Genomic DNA, 15,968 nt, shown 5'->3' on the forward strand with positions numbered 1-15,968 from the left:
CCAATATGAACCAATTTCCTATCGTCGTCTTGATTTGCAGCCTGCCTGTCGACATGGGGAATCTCCACACACTGTGGGGTGATGAATTTTTCTGATCAGAGGAAGGAGTAACCTGAGCTGGGAAAGCCACTGGTGTCGGCAGGAGTTCAGACCGAAGAGGGGGAAAAGGGGGGAAGGTGGGTGTCATGCTGTGGTATTTTCCTTCTTGCTTGCAGGCTGATCCTAAAACACAGGTGCAGTCTCTGTGCGGCCTTCCCTACCCACCTCCCACCCTGATGCTATGTGGCTGCCTCCATTAAATTCTCATTAAAGTGGATTTGTGTTCTTCTAACCTGGTGGAAAATAGGTCCTGCTTGCTTTATTTGTTTGCAGTTGCTACTACACCCTATCTAACTAAATGCATCTACGAATGTAGAAAATGGACACTTTAGCAGTGACAGATTGTCGCAAAAACAAACAAGGCTTAAAAGAAAGGAATGGGATATAAATTGAACTTAACAAAAGAGATGGTGACATATTGGTACAAGAACTAAAAGAGTGCATGCTTGTTTTTAGCAGAGCTATGCAATGCTATTCAGAGGATGCCCCCCACCCCACCCACCCGGGCAAATAGAGCTTCACAGCTGAGGTTCGGCGTCACGCAGAGCCCATCATTGTCTCTCTCACACTTTCTAACGAGCCATTTCGCAACATCCATGCAGTAGATCGCGCCACGCAGGAGCTCCAGCAGCTCGTCTCTCTCTCTCTCTCTTTTGGGAGCTTCGTACTACCTAACATAGCACATACTTTGGATTAAACGCACAGGGGTGGCCACTTTGGAGACTTAAGATCCCATAATGTGTTTTTACCGATGGACTGGTTCTCGAACGCGAATAACAGAAGTGATATGCGCCCCTTTGGATGAGTCTCCACTCCGAGAAAGCACTTTTTTTTGTTTCCACGCAGAGCTCACCGGCGGACGTGATGTGCACATTGGTGTTGGATTTTACACTCAGACAGCCGCCGTCTGAATTTTTCTTTTGGATTACACTGACAACTGGACGCGTTTATTTTTAAGTGTGCACTGGTTTCTGCAGGACTCCATGCAGTCTCAAAGGTGGGTGTTTTGCGTTTTGCAGTTTATGCATGATTTTATTTTTTAAACCTAAACCCATGTTGCAGTATAAAAACATTTAGAAGAGAGTTCTATTTGCCCCTATTCATCATATCTAAAGCCAATCAGTGGTGCAGGGAAATGTACCATCACTCATAACCCCACAAGCCCCCCCCCGGCTTAATCGCATGACAGCTGCAATTAGCAATAACCGAGCTGTCCATAAGGCTGAAATCTAATGACAGGTTTGGGTGTCCTCATAACGCCATGTGCGTTTGACTTTATTTTACAAGCGCCATCTGTTGGAACTGGGGGGGTGGGCATTAGTTCGACTGACACAGCATGCACCGGGGGCAGGGGGAATGCAGGTTAATACACATATTAAAAGGCGATATGAGGATAACTGCAGGTAGGGCATCATAGCTAGGTGAGACAGACGGTTGTGGGTTTTATAGGTGGAATTGCAGTGACTACATTACTGCAAGAAATATTGATTATCACACATTTGCGTCACAAAAATGTGGATTTTGGATGTGAAACAGATGCAGTTTGTCTATGAAATGTTCAAACATGTTAAATTTGCATCATCATTTCGCAGAGCTATTGCCAGTGTTCCATCCAGTTAACTCACATCCCAGTCTTAGAAGTAATAACTGTCATTTTGAGCTGGATATGTACCATTTCACTTGACATTCATGATCATTCCGGCCTTTGGGTAGTTTTGTCAATCAACCAGTAATATAAAACAGTATATCAATGTGCAGTTTAAGGGCTGCCCCAGATACATGTAGCGTGAACTGTAAACTTCAAGTGGTATTTGCTAGCCTTTTCATTATAGCGAGACACGTTTGTGGCACTGATTATTCACGACAAGACTTTAAAATGAATGTTTTTCTACTTTTGATCCGTATAATAACTAAGTTTTAGTCAACAGATGACAATTTCAAGCTACGCACCTATTTTCCCGCTTCTCTACTTCTCAAAATGCAAAGCAAAATACCATGCTACAGCTAAAAAGCCAATTTGTCAAAAAAATTGCTGGCAATCAGTGTGCACAGGGGTCCTCCCTTGTTGCAACGTGTAGGCGCTCCGACCTCATTGTAGACCTTCAAATCCATCATACATGAGGGACAGACATTACAAAAGCATTACTCGCTCTATATGGGTGAAAATAAAACGTTGAGTGTTTAATAAATGACACATCATTTGCACAACTTACACATCATCAGAAGTGACTGAATCTTGTGTGTTGGTGTGCAGTGTATTAAATTCCCTTTGAACCATACATTACATTTTGTACTAAAGGGCTCCCACCCATGACCTCCGTATGGCGCCCTTCTTCCATGTGTCAATTATCCTGCTATAAAGCTGTGTCTTATTTGTCATGCTTTGGGTTTTGTACTGTAGGAATGTGTCCTTGTGGCTCATTTTACAACATAACACACACATAATTGACAGTTTTTACTTGTGCATGTCTTCAGTTGTGGTATCAACATTGAGTAAGACTGGTAACTAAAGCCTTTGGCCTTTTAATCAGGACTGAACCATTGATTCCCACAATTTCCCTGATGGGTTTATCTGCCGAGCCATTTTTACACATTTATACAAGAAATTATTACTATTATGTTTTTAAAAATGCTAACAAATGTACACAAAAGACTATACAAAGATTTTAAAAAGTGCTTAAGATGAATTTTCTTTACTACCAATGCACTGTCTTTGTCTACCTATCCAGCTAAATCTATAAATAAGTGTTATTATTGACAAAAACAAAGCATTAAGAGTGCTGCCTTAGCCTGTTTTGCAATGTTTCTCTATTAATCTGCCAATTTTTACTATAAATTCTAATTATTGTTGTATTGCAAGAATAATTATATTAAGCAAAAAAAGCATAAGAGAGATTGGTCTGCACATTTTCTTCACTGCCAAAGCAAAGTTGTATCTGCCCATTTTTAAAACACATAATTACATTCAGGGTCTTTGCTTTGATGGTGTTGCTTGTCTTTCCTGGCAGCTAAATGCTTCATTTTATCTTTTCATCTATAGTCATGTTGAAAATGTTGAAAATCAGTGCTTGTGTTATGTTTCTTGATTAATCTGTCCATTTTACTATAAATTATTTTGAAAGAAGACTCACAAAACAAACAAAACCTTAAAAGGTGTTGATTTTGCACATTCTCTTCGCTACCAATTCTACCTACCAAAGCTTTATGTAACTATCTGCATAGGTTCCTATAAATAGTCGATATGTTGAAAAGAAAGCAAAAAAAACATTAGGGGTATTGGTTTTGCCTGTTTTTTATGAATCAATGCAGTGCAATCTGACCATTTGTACTATAAATAGGGATTATATTGAAAAATACATGGAGTAGGGTTGCACGATTCTGCAAAAAATGTGAATCAAAAATTTCTTGCTCAGAGTTGAGATCAAGATCCCCCCCACACACACACACATACTATTGTGATGCTGTTAGCATCATCATTATTATTAAACTCCTCCTGCCCATGTCCTGTGCTTTCAACAAACCCCCAGTGGTCCTTCTGTTAGTCATGGGAGGTCCCAGAAGGACAGTTGACGACGGACTTAAAAGAAATGAATAGAAAGTCCAAAATAATCCATTAAGTCAAAAACATGGCATGTTTGCTCAGTCCACAATACTGTGCATGCACGTTATAAAACAACTGAAAATAAGTGATTGGCCGTCGTGCTAACGACAGTGCAGCATGAGTCCTTAAGTAAAATGGCGGTGTCTGTTTGTAATGCATCCTGATAAGTAGTACATTTATTTTAAAATCTTTGATATTTAGGAATTCGCTCAAAAAGATTGAATCAAGATTGCGCCCTATCAAGGAGTATTGCTTTTGATAGTTTAGAATGTTGGGCTGCACGATGACCTAGTGGTTAGCATGTGGCCGCACAGTCAGGAGATCAAGGGTTCAAAATTTTGCACATGCATGTGCGGGTTTTCTCTGGTTTCCTCCCACATTCCAAAAACATGCATGTTAGGTTAAGTGGAGTTTCAAAATTTTCCATAGGTGTAAATGTGAGTGTGAATGGATTTTTGTCTATATGTGGTCTGTGGTTTGGTGGCGACCGGTCCTGGGTACCCCGCTTCTCGCCGGAAGTCACTGGGATAGGCTCCAGCTTAACTGTAACCCTAATGAGGACAAGCATTATAGAAAATGGATGGTTGGATGTTTAGCATGTTTGCTTTAACATGTAAAAAAAAAAAAAAAAAAAAAAGGCTATTTAACTAGTTGTCCCTGTGGCACAATTCAAGAATTTCCCAAATGTCTTCTTTTTCAAACTTCTAAAGTCCTTCAGTGACTTAAAAGTGAAAATGTTGTCAACTTATTTTTTTTAAATAATCCAATTTAAAAGTAAAAGGGAGGGAGTTATCACTTGATGGTGCTTTTCTAAGAGCTCACTAAAGCCTCAGTGGGTCGTCGTGGAACAAGTCTGCACATTGAGATGTAATTTGAACTGTGTGGAGGGTCTTTATGGGGGGGGCTCAATGCAGGCTGCAGTGATTGGTTCGGCGTGTCTCCCCCTCTCCCTCCCCCCGTTTGCGCGCACACACTTGAGGCTTCTCCACACTCCCTCCTCCCGCGAAAGAAATAAATTACCTGCTCGCTTTCACCCGTGTGTGCACCATAAGCAAGCTAACAGTGGCTAACTTTATAGAAGTTAAACACTTACCCATTGGGGTGATGAGAAATGATTTCTGGATTATTTTGCCTTGTTTTCTCATCGAGGACTCTTCGGCGTTAACTCTTCTCCTCTCTGTGGTTCCTTAACCAGGCAGAGGAGTGAAGGGCGACCCCGAGCTGGATGGATGGTTATGGGGGAAAGAGGCAGACCCTCGGCGCTTGAAGTGTGCAGAGTCCTCGCTGTCTTTCTCTCACTCTTTCCTTCAGGTAAGACTTTTAATATTCATAACAGGTGCAAGACATACATTTAAACATTTAATTTTAAATATAAAAAGTGACTATTTGTCTACATTACTTAAAGGCTTGTCGCTGGTGTTCGTGTTTCGAACGGGCAATATTTGCCGCCACCAAAACTGTTGCAAATCAACTAAAGTGTCGTAAAATAAAGCTAATGCTAACTATTTATGCGTTTCCGTAGCAATTAGCAATAATCTATGGCGACAAATGGTTGCAGATTGGAGGCGAAGTGTCGCTTTTAAAGTGAAAATACAGTGTAAACAACCTAGTTACTATTATTACACGTATTTAGTCATTAATGATCATTCTTGTTAGATTTAATCAGCTAGAAAACCACCATAAGATGTTTTTACAGCTTTGTTTCGTTAGGGGACGGGGGCGTGCTTGCAGAGGGGTTTTTTTAACAGTAGCTCATGGAAAGTTAATGCGTTTTGCCCCGCTAAAAGAAGATGGCTGAATGTTGAGCTTTTTTTTAAATTGCTGTCTCTAAAACTAATTTGAAAAATGTGTGCTGTGGGAGTTTTATACTTGGGGGAGTGCGGCCTTACCTATAACAAATCCTATCAATTAAAAATAGTGTTCCTAGATTATATACATGTATTGCCTCAAAATAACATTGACATATAACAAAACAATGACAGGCCCTCCGTTCTGCTCACAAGGAATGTTTGCCAAACTCTTATCAGGTCCCCTCTTAAGTCACTCACCATCCAACAACAAGGTGATAATGCGCAGATAGTCGAGATGAAGATTGTTTTTATTATTGCCATGTGTTGAAGGGCACAGGTGCAGAGACGGTTGTGTCTTAAAGTCAAGGTACTGTATAGTGTTTAAAGAGTCAAGATATACTGTAGTGTTTAAAAATGGGACTTCGTTATTATTAATAGTGTTGTTATGCACCCCTTCTTCCCACCCTGAGTGAAACCTCTTACAAGCTTTTGAAATAGTAAGCTTCACTAGTCAAACATGGTGTCGCAATTGCTCACCGAAGCAAGTGTTTGAAGAGCATTTTATGTGAAGAGTTGGCCGGATGTGGCTTTAATAGTGAGAGGCAACAAACTACAGATGAGTAGTGTTTATTTTAGCTCAGCATATCGATTAAGAGCCCAAATGGCACCAGTATGTTGTTATTTTATTGTCAGATATTGATTTAAGAACGTGTTTATAAGGCAACCAAAATTTCCCATAGGAAATAATAGAAATGGTCTGGTCTGGGGTCAAACTGTCACCATCATTAAACCCGACTTAACATTCTAACAAAAACTGTCATACAAGTGTAAAAACAAGTAGTGAATGTAAAACAATAACACTCTGAACCTTAATTCACTCAACTTCCTGTGTATATCCTTATTTTGTTGTGAAAAAGCCAAAGACAAAGCAAAATGTGCCCGGTTAAGCCTTTGTTTGTTTAATTGATTTAGCGAAATATCTGTCAAATGTACATATTTAAATAGTGTTTTCATCCATTCTTCCGTTACAGTGAGTCTGCAGTGCAAGATCCTAAAGTGCAACTCGGAATTTTGGGCCTCCACCTCTAACACAGGACCCGAGGAAGAGTTTTGCACGGCCCTGCGTGCCTATAACAGCTGTGTGCGACGTACCGCTCGTACCTGCAGGGGCGACTTGGCGTACCACTCGGCCCAGCATGGCATCGAGGACCTCATGAGCCAGCACAACTGCTCCAAGGAGGGACCCACATCGCAACCCCGCACCCGGACCCCGCTTCCCCCTCCACCACCGCCGCTGCCGCCTGACAGCCAGGAGCGCTCGGACGGCCCCGAAATGTGTCACTACGAGCGCAGCCTTCTGCGCAATGCGGCAGCGCCAAACTTCACCCACTGCGGCTTTTTTGGAGACCCCCACCTGCGGACCTTCGGGGATGACTTTCAGACATGTAAGGTGGAGGGGGCCTGGCCGCTCATTCACAACAAATACCTGTCGGTACAGGTGACCAACACTCCTGTGGTGCCGGGCTCTTCAGCAACTGCAACAAGCAAGGTGAAATTCTTTTCATTTGTTACGTTTCCTTTTTTTTTCTTCTTCTTTTTTTACTTTGACTACAGTAGTTTGAGCCTACAGTTCCAGTTGACTTAAGCACAGTGCTTGCACATACAGTACACAGATATTATACTATATTATATTATATTATATTATATTATATTATATTATATTATATTATATTATATTATATTATAACATAACATAAATGTGTCAGGTTATTGTTCATTCACGAGTTATTAACGATAACTGCCACCTTGCATAACCTGACAGTGGAGTGTTAGTACTACAATGAAAATAAATACTGTGAGAATACCATACCCTCTCATATTCGGGGTCTAGAGATATATAAAGTACATGCAAACCTGAGAATCACAGCTTTTCTTCCTGTCACTCACACACAGCAGTGACTGGAGAGGTGCAGCTGGAAAAAGCGTTGAAAAAGTTCAGATTTTTTTATTAAGATAAAGGTGATCAATAAAGCTGTCGGTCAGCTAAGAAATGTACAGTAATACTGTAGAATTGCTTTAATTACAATCTACCTCTTTGTTTACTAATATTTAAAAAATCCTTATATTTTTGATTTTGTCCTAAAAATAATATTGATGAGGGACTAAGTATACCTGCACAAGCTAATTTTTGTGTTGTTGTTTTGTTTTGTTTTGTTTTGCACATGGATAGCATAGTTTTGGTGACCATGAAGGAGTAAGATCACTGCATACCCAACGTACAACCTGTAAGTCAAACGTGCGCACCATGCACGAAATCTGCTCGGACGTACGGCTGTCGCTTCATTTGTACAGCCAACGCACGAAAGTTGTTAGACCAACGTCCATCAAACTCGCAATGAAAGTAATGACTTTGCATTCCATGTGGGCTTTGTATGAAGATTGCAAGAACTACACGCAAGCTATACGTTGTGCGTATGAACGACATAAGAGCCGTACCGGAAACATGATTGGTTCTGCACATGCGCGGAACCTACGTCACTTCCTAAGCGCCCGTAGAGTTTTTTTTAATATGACAAAGAACCTCTGCAGCTGGTCTGTGGCCAGCCTACAGCTCAAATACCAGCACGTCACTGGTGAGCCCTTCGTGCGTTTCTTGCTTCTTCTTTTTTTTTTTTTTTACGTAGACTGGCTGTAAGAGCCCGTATGGCCGCTGGTGACCTAGGCTTTAATTATGCCGTATTGGTGGACTGTATGTTTATTTTGTCATAAGAGATTTGCAGCACAACAGGTGAGTATGGTATAACAGCGACTGTTTCAAGAGCATCTTCGCTTGCTACTGCTTAGAAGTGAGCAACTATAAGCAACTATGACGGCCATAATACTAATAGAAATAATGATAGTCAGGGTAATAGTATTAGTAATAGTCCTTTCTAATATTTAGTTTACTTTATTTAGCTCCATACAGGAGGAGGAGAAAAATATTACAAACAACTCTCAGTATGATACAGTGCAATTGTACACCACTGCAAACTACAACCACAATACTAATAAACGTTTATGTACGGTAGTTCTAATATTTGCCCCACCCCCCTACTGTATGCAGCAAAATTAAGTCCCCAAAGTATGAGCAAGGCTAGGGGTGGAATGATAAGAAAATTTCATATCCCAATTATTGTGACCAAAATGATAACTGTTATCATTCTTAGCATGGTATTGTTGAATCTGCTAAAAAAATACTGACACACACACTGAAGTCTATTAACAAAGTGCCTGCTGCACACCCACTTTGTAAATAAGCGAAAAGCAAATCCGTTATTATTATTAGATGATGATGATTATCATCATCTGCCAGACACACACACATACTAGCGTTGATCCTTTAAAGACAAAATATGTTGCAACGTTTCCGCTAGGATTTGTTTTTAACACAGAACTACTTTATTCTCAAAATTAACCAGCTCTATGTCAGCCTTTCTGTCTTACTCGATGTATCTGCCCGAATTCGGAAGCAGCGTAGAAAATAATGAAGTAGCAGCGGTCCTACACAGCAGAAAACCCACAAAAACAAGAACACATTTTGCTCTGCTCCGGTGTATGTTGTGTGCAGAAGCATACCTGTCGTGCAGAATGATTCGATACAGTGTACAAGCAATATGATGTGATTCAATTCAATTGTATGATTGTTTGTTGATGTAGACATTAATCTTACATTATAAGATACGCTAATGCTATTAAAAGTGGCATTCTTACAGTATTTTGAAATGTGCAAAAGAGCACATACCAAACTTTTAGGCGTAATGTTAAAAAAAAAAAAAAAAAAAACACTGAAAGAAACATTTTGTAAATAACTACATCAAATTTGATGTAAATGGATATTAGTTTTGGAAATATGGGTCATTATTTTATTCAAAAAATGATATACCGTTAGAAATCCCACAATTTTGCATACAGTATGTTGTTTGTTTGTAAGCGGCGACATGTCCCACTTTCGACCGTCCTTGAACGCACCATCTAACTTTATCCCACGTTGCACAGATAGACTACTATACTGCATTTTTCCGTGTTTTCTTTCACCTCATTTTTGGTCCCAAATGCTGATCCTATATGGGAATACATAAAGGTACCATATGATGGCGTTATGGAGCACTAATGTGAGTATTGGATTTGTGTACAACCTCGAGTTAATTCATGCTAGCAAACAGGGACATATAATCTTCTCTCTGCAAAATATACTCCAGGCTCGTACTGGTGGATGGTGGCTCTGTATTGAGTGTTTTTAATTTGATATTCTTCCTTTCTTTGTTTTACACAATACCTAAAATGTGACAAATTACATCGCTATAATGTACGCCTTGCTGCTATCTACATCCATTCTCGTCTTCAGTCATGCTAAGCTACGATGAATGCGTGACAATCCTTTCGCCGGCCGCCCAGGCTTTCAGGTTGTTTAAGAGACGGACTGTCAACCGGTTGCTAGTCTTGCGATACTTGGTGCATGTCTCTACAATCCATTAATCTAAGGATTTATGGCTGATTCTAATCGATCCGGGAGGCATTGCATCGCTCGCTTGTCAAAGCGGATGTCCGGTTGCTTCGGGTTGTCGTTCACAACCTGAGTTGATTGTGTTAGAATTGATGGTTAATTCCCCAATAGTCGATCAAAGCAATATGATGAAATGCTCGTCCCTTGTTATTTGTCTAACAGGAGTGTTTCATCAAAAATATTGACATGAAGCTCCATTTTGATTTGGCATGAAGTCAATAGTGAGCACTTCATTCCCTTTTAAACATCAGTGCTCTTGTTTGTTCACGGCCATTGCCGCCGTCGTGTTTAATGTCTGCGTGAGAAATGTCAGAGAAATTCTCAAAAGCAATCATTGTCCACTTTGTGTACTTTGCTTCTTATAACAAATTTCTTCTAATCACTTGTGTGTGTACAGTTTGTATACAGTGTGGAGGAATCATTTGGTGCAATCAAAGTCTTTTAATGGCGCTCTATTAAGCATTTAAGGCTGCTCTTTTTAGCTGTGGAAGAAATTCCATGACTTGGAAGCAAAGCAGAGACTTTTCTTTTTTTTAAGAGCTTGACTGTGGACAAAGGAAAAACAAGGCAGCGAGCCAAAGGCACCTGTGCAAACAATCTGCCAGAAGATCAGCTTTAGCAGGGCAATGTGCTGCAGAGCGTTACAGCTCCAGCATGTAAAAACTGTCACAGTGGCTACATTTTTGTAGTGGAATAGCATTAATTAATTTTGGTTTTCTATGAAAAGCTTAAAGTAGAAATGAGCTCTCCACACATCCTGGTATGACCACTAGCTACAGTGTTTAGAATGCGTTCAAAATGCTGACCAGTCTGTTAATTAGCTGCAGTGTATATATAAATGGCTCAGTCCACTCCCCGGAGCATAGTTCTGGGGTTCACTGGCAGGTTTTTCAGTGCTATGAAAGGCTCGTCTTTGTGTCTGCACACTGAGGCCCGATTTTGAACACGGCTCAGACTGCTGTTTTTCTTTGGAAGGCGTTTACCTTGGCCTCACCCCTTGCTCTCCCCCATGTTGGGCCACAGCTGAAACGCGACACTTAGTGGAGTAGGTGGCACAGTTTGTACATTCTTAATAAGTCCAAGCACTTTCCCTTCTACATCACATATACTAATGCAGTACAGTACTCTGTTAGTTCCAGCTAGACTTGTGTTAAAGTGGGCTAAGCACTTGTTCTTCTGTTGTTCTGCTACTTGACATTCAAGCTGGCTTAGCGGTTATGGCTTCTCTGTCTCCTCCTGCGCTCTCCTGCTCGGTGTGTCGCATGTTTAGCTGGTCCTCGACCTCCAGTCCTCCGGTGATAAATATACTTGTAAGAAATGTAGTTAATTTGCCGCCATAGAGGCGAGGATTAGTAACTTAGAGGAGCGGTTCAGCACTTGAAAGGATCTGCTTTAGCCGCACTAGCTACAACGCCACATTACATTGACGACACATTCCAGTGTCGTTCTTGTTAGGTGAATTATCACGATAGAATTCCATCGTAGGTCAAATTTATATTGTTTCTATCGTGTATTGCTTATGTCAGGTAACCTTATTGGGCACATTAAAGATGCTCAAAGCAATCCACTGTAGGTCAATATGTGCTAAGCTGTCTGAACAAAACATCCACATTAGCTTTGTGTTAAAGGTGACAAGGCAAATTAGTGTAATATTAATTTAGATCAATGACAAATTCATCTATTTTTAGAATATGCAGAGGGCCAATAAAAAATTAGCTGCAGGCTGAAAATGGCCCCTCAGCCGTACTTTGGACACCCCTGGATGTCTCGCAAAATACTGCTGAGGTCTTGGCGGCGTATTCCAAATTGTACAACTCAGCCATATTCCACTTAGTAGCCTGGACAGCGTTGGGTGTACAGTCATCCCTCATTTATCACGGTTAAATGGTTCCAGACCTAAGTACATTTCTGCCACGTAGGATTCAATATTAATAAATGGAGTATTTTTGTAGTCCGCGCATAGAAAACCTGTTGATATGACTTTATAAATATGATTTTTACCATTACTAGAGCCCTGTAGACAAGAAATAACACCCCCACAGTCACCTTTACACTCCTATTAGTCTTTGTTTACAACACATTGCTCAACAGTAATGCACAGGCTACAGAATCACTGCAGGGACACAAGAGACAGCCGCCGCTAGCATAGCAAGCTACCGAGCTACTGTAACTAGTTAGCCTCTCCATTTTACTTATTCTAAACTTGGTGTTTCAAACGAAGTGGGGAAGAAGGACAAAGTAAGAAGCCAAAGCCTTAACACTTCCACACAGCATGGGAGGAGACCTGGAAGTATGTCGTGTCAGACATGCCTTGGCTGACTGCATGCCGTGTGACGTAATCTAATCTAATCTAATGTCATTAACATTATTGAAGCCTCGTGGCCAGAATACTACATATTGTTTTTCAATATTGTTTGACTAATAATAGTCCATAGTCAAGCACGAAACAGTGATCATTTATTAATTCATGTCCAAAAAACGTGATAGTGAGGTAGCGATGATCAAACCGCAATGTAGCGAGGGACGACTGCAGTTCCTTTCTATGTCTTAATGTTTTGTTTCAGGTTCTGTGGTCATTGTCCTCTTTAATGCCACCAGAAAAAAAAACCTGGTCTGGAGAGGTTCCACTGTTCCATTGTCTAATAGTTTTTGCCTTCTCTCTTGCAGCTGACAATCATCTTTAAAAACTTCCAGGAATGCGTGGACCAGAAGATGTACCACGCAGAGACGGACGAACTCCCGGCAGCCTTCGCCGACGGCTCAAAGAATGGCGGTGAACGTCACGGCGCCAACGCCCTGCGCGTGGTGGAGAAGGTCCCTGGACAACACGTGGAGATCCAAGCCCGCTACATCGGAACCACGATAGTGGTGCGCCAGGTGGGCCGTTACTTGACCTTTGCCGTGCGCATGCCGGAGGAGGTGGTCAACTCGGTGGAGGAAGACGACAACCAGGACTTGTACCTGTGCCTACACGGGTGCCCCGCCAACCAGCGCATCGACTTCAAGAACATGAGGGCCCACAGCACAGACCGGACCAGGGGCTTCACCTACCAGTCTGCAAAAGCCAAGTGCAAGGAGCGTCTTCCCGTGGAGGATCTCTACTTTCAGTCCTGCGTCTTCGACCTACTGTCCTCTGGGGACATCAACTTTACCATGGCCGCCTACTACGCCCTGGAGGACGTCAAGATGCTGCACTCGAACAGCAAGCGATATCACATCTTCGAGAAGGATGCCTTCACGAGGAACGCTGCACCGGGGAAGCGAGGCATAGACGTACCATCGCTCTTCCTGTTCCTCGTCGCTGTCCTCTTGTGGATTGGTCTATAGTCACTTTAGGAGTGTGGCCTGCATCAGCGTGCGTTCTTGGACGTGAGCGGCGCTTGTGTTTGTTGTACGCTCACGTTCATCTCACGGAGCTGGACACGCTCCCACCTGCCATCACCGTGGGCTTTAGCTGCTCTTTGGAGAGAAAGTCCACCTGGGATGATATCACTGGAGACAAAGAAGGATCCATCCTGCTTCATGGAGGAGCTGACAGGAGAGGCTTTTGGTCGCTAATGTTTCATTAGTTTCCACAATTCTTCTTTTTTTGGATGTCTCCAGTCTGCTGTGGAGATGATGAATGGGTTATTTTCTGTTGTTTGTGTGTGTGTGTGTGTGTGTGTGTGTTTGTGCACGCAAGACCATTAACTGTGGTTGCTTCAGTGTGTTTTGTGGGTGCAGGAGTCACCGTAACATAAATGGAAAAAGGACGAGATCAGATGAAAAAAAAAAAAAAAAAAAACGTAAGACTTTGATTTTCAGAGGCATTGTTGATCAGTGTTTGTGTTCTATTGTTTGTAATGTGAATGTAGATAAGACAAGAGAGCCATGGAACAACAGTTGACCATACAAGGCACACTCCGAAAGTTTACAGAATGTATGCTAAATGGTGACAGTTGTAGTCTATTTAGAATTCTTTGACATACCGTCATTTCTCTTAGGGTGGTGTTTAGTTTACTCGAATACAGAAAGGCGTGTTGTTCTACGAATAGATGTTCATAAGATTAAATTATACACATCGCTGTGCAAACGTGTTACGTTGCCACTAGGCGTGTAATGATACGGCATCCTCACAGTTTGGTTGCGCCTCAGTATTAAGGCCACGGTCCGGTTCGTTTTTGGTACAGTAAAGAACAAAATGCTAAAACATGAAACTGCTTAGCTTTTGTGTCGCATGATTTTTTTAAAATAAAGCCTGAAAATGTATTTACAACCTGCTGACAGGTAATTCTCCAATTAAACGAATGGAAATATAATTTAATATTAGAATATAAAAATCTAAATACAAATAATAATTAGAAATAAATTGTAATGGAATAAAATATAGTCCAAAATGTAGTTGACTTTCAGTCACACTACCCCAGCTTGTGGAGGAGCATCGCCAACGCTGAGCGTCCTGTTCGTCACTAGAAATGTGAACAGAATGGGAAATCGGTACAGAGTTTTCGGCTCGGCGCAGCTGCATACCGATTTGACCCAAATACATGTCGTTACACCAGGTACTGTAAGTCCGTAAGTCTAGGCGCGTGGTCTCTTGGTGGAAGTACGGTGTGTGTAAAAGACAACATAAAGCATGTAGATGTGATTTCATGGCCAAAGAACAAGCCATTGTGCCAAGTGAACATTTAGTGCTACACTGTATAAAAGCAGCATTTACTTCTCATTTCAGTTGCCAGAGGCTCTCTTGGTGTGCCGTTGTGTGTGTGTGTGTGTGTGTTCATTTTAACACTGAAGTATTTGTCAGCCTCACTGCTGCAGTATGACAACAGGAGCATCTAAGTGATTGTAATGTACAATGTGGTGTTTTGTTTGTAGATTGCATTGACTTTATAGTGTGTAATGTGAGATTGTACATAGTGTGTGTGTGTGTGTGTGTCAGTGACTTGTGTTGTTTTGAATTACATTTACAGGTTGTTTTATTTTTTTGTGAATGTGAAATTTCATGATTTTAAAAGATTTTGCAAAAGCATGAACACCCCGTAAGAGAATATTCTCAAGTAGTAAACAGCAGTAATGTCCATTTTTGAAGAAGGGATTGCGTTTTTAGGGGTGCTCATGTTTTTTTTTGTCTAAATTTAAAGCACTTTACGTTTGACTTTTTTTTTAACTTAGCTCTTGTGTTGAAATTGTCTCATGCATTGAAAATAGGAAAACATAACAGCTAAAAGGATCAAACTACATTTGTATGTAAAAACAAATGAGTTGCAACACACACCAGCTGTTTATAATGTAAATTATTTATTGAATAAAAGAAAGTGTCTTGTTAGTAAGGTGCACGCTTGTCTGTTGATTGGAATGCAGCTTAAGTGCTCTACTGCCCCCTGGTGGACGTCAGTAGACACTGGCAAATACTACACTACAAAGAAAAAGAGCATCCTAAAATTACACACTTAATTAAATCTTTAAAACCGTTTATGCATCTATTCTGAAATAATACCCCGCAGCCTATTATTGTCAGTTTAGGTTGTAACATGTCATTAAAGTTCCATTCAAGTGAATTCCTGTACATTCTGTACAGTATTTGCAGTCCATAGTTACATGAAATGTAGTTAGAAACCAATAAAGGGAATATTGAATAGGTCATAAGGTCATAAAATATGTAGATTGGTCATAAAAAATTACAAATTTGGTTCAATATGATTTAGAATTATATTGCACCAATTACCTATTTAGCAGACAATTGAATAATTACACATGGTAATTGTTTATTAATTAGAATCAAAAAGGTCATGAAATAATTACAAATTTGGTTCAAAAGGATTATTTACAATTATAATTTTACAATTTCGATTGGAACAGACAATTTAATAGATTTTACATTTAAATCATGCATATTCTAATTTAACTCATGCCTATGTTAATCTTATATTTTAGAGCCTTTATATTTATTTTT

At 40.6% G+C, this 15,968-nt stretch overlaps 1 protein-coding gene across 1 annotated transcript; it reads left to right on the forward strand.

Moving 5' to 3' along the window:
• Nucleotides 1–675: 675 nt before the first annotated feature.
• On the forward strand, nt 676–15,349 carry rgma (repulsive guidance molecule BMP co-receptor a). The gene is made up of 4 exons (XM_054775736.1): nt 676–1,096; nt 4,896–5,011; nt 6,522–7,039; nt 12,701–15,349. The coding sequence occupies exons 1-4, from the start codon at nt 1,083–1,085 to the stop codon at nt 13,358–13,360; spliced, it is 1,308 nt and encodes a 435-aa protein (XP_054631711.1). The 5' UTR covers nt 676–1,082; the 3' UTR covers nt 13,361–15,349.
• Nucleotides 15,350–15,968: the final 619 nt, after the last annotated feature.

The sequence above is a fragment of the Dunckerocampus dactyliophorus genome, chromosome 5 (assembly GCF_027744805.1).
Source record: "Dunckerocampus dactyliophorus isolate RoL2022-P2 chromosome 5, RoL_Ddac_1.1, whole genome shotgun sequence".
In the NCBI taxonomy this organism is placed as follows: Eukaryota; Metazoa; Chordata; class Actinopteri; order Syngnathiformes; family Syngnathidae; genus Dunckerocampus; species Dunckerocampus dactyliophorus.